At 56.5% G+C, this 4,673-nt stretch overlaps 1 protein-coding gene across 1 annotated transcript; it reads left to right on the top strand.

Annotated features, from left to right (window-relative positions):
- Positions 1–1,614: 1,614 nt before the first annotated feature.
- Positions 1,615–3,090, top strand: LIN28A (lin-28 homolog A (C. elegans); the record flags this gene model as incomplete). The annotated part of the gene is given in 3 exon segments (XM_010189804.1): positions 1,615–1,799; positions 2,885–2,896; positions 2,898–3,090. Coding segments are annotated over 3 exon segments (390 nt in total), but the record flags the coding sequence as incomplete, so codon positions are not given.
- Between the last annotated feature and the right edge of the window lie 1,583 nt (positions 3,091–4,673).

Below are 4,673 nucleotides of genomic sequence, written 5' to 3'. Positions count from 1 at the left end.
CTGAAATGGGGCAAATTCCCCGTCATGGCAGCCCACATCACTTCGCACGGGGTCGGTTTGAGGGAAAAGGTGGGGATAGACCAGGGTTGGTGACCAACTCCAGGGTGCTAAGGCTGAGCTGGGCACCCCCTGTGTCGTGCTGGCAGCTGCTTTGGATGCAGGGTGATGCTCAGGGTCCTCCCAGTGATGCTCAGCTGAGCATGGCAGGGGGTTTGCCACTGGTGGGTGGTGATGGAGCTGCCCAGATCAGCCCTGGATGGGCAGAGGTTGCTGCTGAGACTGTGTCACATCCTCCTTGTTATTTGGGACTTCGTAGCTTGAGGTTTGGCTCCTTTTGGGGAGTAGGAGCTACTCAGAGAGCAACAGTTTCTGGTGATCCCATCCAGACCACCCTGGACCCCATCCCAGCAGGCTGTGGACTGGGTGGATGGGGTGACTTGGCCCAGGGCACAAAAGGGAGAGAAAAGCAGCAGAAAAAGGGGCTTTGAGTGTTATTCCTTGAGCTCAGCTGAATTCCCACTTCCCTTGTGTCCATGGACACACACGGGTTCTGCAAGACCCAGCTAAAAAAACCTAAAATTCACTCTTAAAACCCAACAGCTCCACTTCCTCCCTCCCATGAAAGCAGAGATGCTTTTGCGTGGGGTGTTTCCACGTGGGTCCTGCTGAGATTTGGGGCGGGAGAGGGGAACCGAGGGCTCGGCGTGGGAAGAACGGGTGGCCGCGGTCCACGTGACGGGATCTGCCAGGCCATGAATGGGGGAGATGCTCCATTCATAAACACAGGGTCCTGCTGCAGCCGCGCAGGCGTTGGCGCCGGCTCTGCCGGGAATCCCGGCCCCACTGGAGCTGCTCCTCCCTCTGCCACCAAATCCCCGCGGCTCTTTGCTGGCGCTCGTTTGGGCTCCGCTAACGAAGCAGAGTGAAAGCCCTGCTCAAATTACTGCTGGGATGCAGCGATGCTCGTGGCAGTGCTTACTGGCACAAGGGGACAAGAGATGTTGGCTGCGTTGGGCAGCTCAGCTCCTCAATTAATTTATTCTACTAAAATGCACTGATCTCATGAAATTGAAGTGGATTTTTTTTCCTATCACTTCTCAACCCCCCACCTCCATCCTTGGGTTTTTGGAATAAGTCTGATGGCACAGTGATGACTGATGTGGTGAACGTGGGAGGGGCAGGAGATGCTCCCAGCAGTGACAATCCAGGGCTAAACAGCTGCTTAATTAATTATGGGAGGCAATTAAAGGGCTTGAACTGAGGTGAACTGCAGCGAGGAGACCGACCTGGACTCCCAGGCCCCTGTCCTTGCTGTGTGGGGGCGTTGAGCCCATGCCCCCCAGGTCCCGCTCCTCTGCATGAGCAGGATTGCACGTGCCTGTGCAATGTCCTGAGATCCTTCTGTCTTTTTAAAATTAAGTAACATAAATAATAAATTTCTCAGATTTTTGGGGAGTAGGTGTCTGTTCCAGCTTGATCCCCAATGCCTGTCACCTCACAAGGGGCAGATAGGGGGGACACTGGCAGTGCTGGTGCCATGGGGCTGGTTGCTGGGGTTTGGTGTGTGTGGCTGGTGGACCCCTCGGCTCAGTGCTGACCCCCTGTTTTCCCCAGAGCAAGCTCCACATGGAGGGTTTCCGCAGCCTGAAGGAGGGCGAAGCCGTCGAGTTCACCTTCAAGAAGTCATCCAAAGGTTTGGAGTCCATCCGGGTGACCGGCCCGGGGGGCGTCTTCTGCATCGGCAGCGAGAGGAGACCCAAGGGCAAGAGCCTCCAGAAACGCAGATCGAAAGGAGACCGGTAAGGGGTGGCCAGGGCTGGGTTTGGGGCAAGGTCTGAGTCCCCTTGGGCACCCATACCCTACCCACAGCACGGGGCTGGGCTTGGGGGGACGGGCAGTGACCCTTCCTCTGGGAAAAGTGCCTTCCTTTGGCGCTTAATGAGTGGCAGATGCAGCTCGGTGGGGAAAGGGCAGCAGAGCAGCAGCGGGAGGGCAGGGGTCAGGGACACCCCGGGCAGCCGCTGCCCTCAGCCTGGGGAGCCGTGCTGGGCAAGGGTAATTTTTGGGAGGAGAAAACCCTTCCTTGTGGGGAGGAAATGGCCGGACGTCCTGGCAGCATCTCTCACGGTGAGGATGGGAGCCCCGGGGCGAGATTTTGGCCAGCCCTTCATTTCCCTGCTTCTCTCCCATCCTTTCTATCCTGGCTTTTCCCTGCAGATGCTGCCCACTCCACCAGGCTGCTCTCACGAGTGGGTTTTAAAATTAGTCACAAAGGAATTGGGAAAGAAAAGGAAAAAGCAAAGGGTTGTGGCCATCCTAACTGTGGGCATCCTAGACTGATGTGGGATTTAAAATGGGCATGAGGTAGACACTGCTGCCTGCACCATTCTGGTGTGAAGATGGCACCCGGGGGACAAGAGCTGTGTGGGTACAGCCGCAGGAGAAGCCACGTTTGGGGTTGTCCCCACACCATTGGCCGCAGTCCCTGCCCCTGCTGGAGCCATCAGTGATCCCATTGCCTGTCCCCGCTCTGTTGCAGGCTTTTGGTCTGTAGACACCGGAGCCAGAGCCATGAGGGAGCCAGAGGGGTGAAAGCCAAGCCCCCTCCCACCCCTTCCCTGACTTTTTGTCCCTGGTGCTTGGTTTCGGTGCAGGGGTTTGCTGCCATCTCCTGGGTACCAGCAGCACCACGGAGCCAGGTCCAAACCCAAGCTGGGGCTCTCATCCGTCCCCAAAAAGCTGACCCCACAGCAGCTGGGCTATTTTAAGCCCAGCCCTGGCTGCAAAGCCTGATGGGTCCCAGACATGGCCCCGGCAGCATCCCACATCCCACCTCGTTTTCTTTCTCCTCGAATCTCTCTCCTTCCTTCCCACCCCCCTGCAGATGCTACAACTTTTTTTTTCCACCATGCCAAAGAGTGCAAGCTGCCGCCGCAGCCCAAGAAATGCCACTTCTGCCAGAGCATCAGCCACATGGTCGCCAACTGCCCCGCGAAACAGCAGTCCCCCAGCTCCCAGGGCAAGCCCGCCTACTTCCGAGAGGAGGAGGACATGCACAGCTCGGCCCTCCTCCCCGAAACCCGGGAATGATGGCGGGTGGCGGGGACAGGGGGGCTGCCACCGGGATGGAAAAGGTTTTGGCAAGGCGATGGGCAGCCGTGGGGGCTCAGAGGAGGGCAGGGTGAAGGACTGGGGAGGGAAGACGGCAGCGCTAACAGCAGGGACCTGGTGTCCCTGCACAGAGCTTTTCCCAGCCTGGGGAAAGCCCGGCTTTAATCAGGATGGCTCAGTCCAAAAATAGGGGAAGGCAGCACCCAACACACCTCTTCCAGCTAAAAACCCCCGAAACCAACCATATTTGATTCATCTTTTCCTAAACAAAGCTGGGCAGTGGTGTCTCTGGGAGGAGGAGCAGAGAAGTGACATCTCGAGGAGGAGCTCATGGCTCCTCCTGGGCTTCAACCAGGCTCTGGCACAGCCTGGGCGAGCTGGGGGGGACCTGCTCCTGCGCCCGCCCCATCCCGGGTGAGGAGGAACCCTGGCTGCAGAGCATTGGGGGGTGCCCATGGGCTGGCCCTATGGGTCCCTTTGCTCCTCACAGCTTCTCACTTGCAGGTGGGTGCAAGGATTTGCAGTTTTCCTGTGGTTGCCCCATTTGGGCTCAGTCTGGAAGGAAACTGGGCATCTCTTGTAGTTGTGCTAAGGTTTGTTGCCTGCTCGGGGGAGATCAGGTCAAAAGAAAACCACTTTTTTTCACCCCTAAGCCTTCCCAGGTGCCAGCCAGGGAGCACACGATGTTTTATGCAGCCAACTCTCCCCCTGCCTCCAAAACATGGAGCTGGGGAGGGGGAGGGCTCCATGGAGCAGAAATGCTCTTCCTTCACCCTTGGCCTCCAGACACTGGGCAGAGCCGGCTCCTGGGGATGTTGCTGGCAGCGTTTCCCTCGGATACCATGCATGAACCCACCTGGGGCTCCCCCAGCTTCACCCACCCCAGGCCTTCCCTGGGCTGTGGATCAAACCCATGCAGGGCTTAAAACCCCATCTCTGCTCCTCCTGCCCATCCCAACCTCCAGAAACCCACAGCTCTTGGGCTGAACCTCCCCAGGGGCCCCAGGAAAGGGTGCCCAGGTTGATAGCAGCTGCCGTCCTCCCTCTCCACCGGCCCCCCCAAGTCTTGCCTTTATTTATTGGCCCCCTTGGACAGCCCCTCTCCCGGGGCGGCCTCCCCATCCGTGCCAAAGCCAGCGCCGAGTGAAACCTGCACTAGGACGTGCGTGAATGACGTATCTTTGGGTTCGTTTGTCGTCTTCGTTTTGGGTTATTGTTTAGGGTTGTTTTTTTTTAATATAAATATTGTGGTTTTGTATTTTTGTATATTTTAATCTTTAAGAAGAAAAAGGAAAAAAAAAAAGAGAGAGAGAAAGGACATAATTCCTGCAACTTATTCTCAGGTATGCGAGCAATCTCAGGGATAAAATGCCTCTGTAGCCCAGTGCTGGACAGAGAGGAGGGTTTCTTTCGAACAGCACAAAGACATGATGAAGTTTGTACTGGAAGTGTAGATCTACCTCACTGGATGTTTGCCAGGTGGACTGACGTGTTGTCAAGCTTTTTGGTTGTGTTTTTTTTTCGGTATGTTTGGGGTTTATTTTTCTTTAGAACTGTATTTT

The sequence above is a fragment of the Mesitornis unicolor genome, unplaced genomic scaffold, assembly GCF_000695765.1.
Source record: "Mesitornis unicolor isolate BGI_N332 unplaced genomic scaffold, ASM69576v1 scaffold43278, whole genome shotgun sequence".
NCBI lineage: Eukaryota > Metazoa > Chordata > Aves > Mesitornithiformes > Mesitornithidae > Mesitornis > Mesitornis unicolor.
This window is presented reverse-complemented; position numbering and strand designations above follow the sequence as displayed.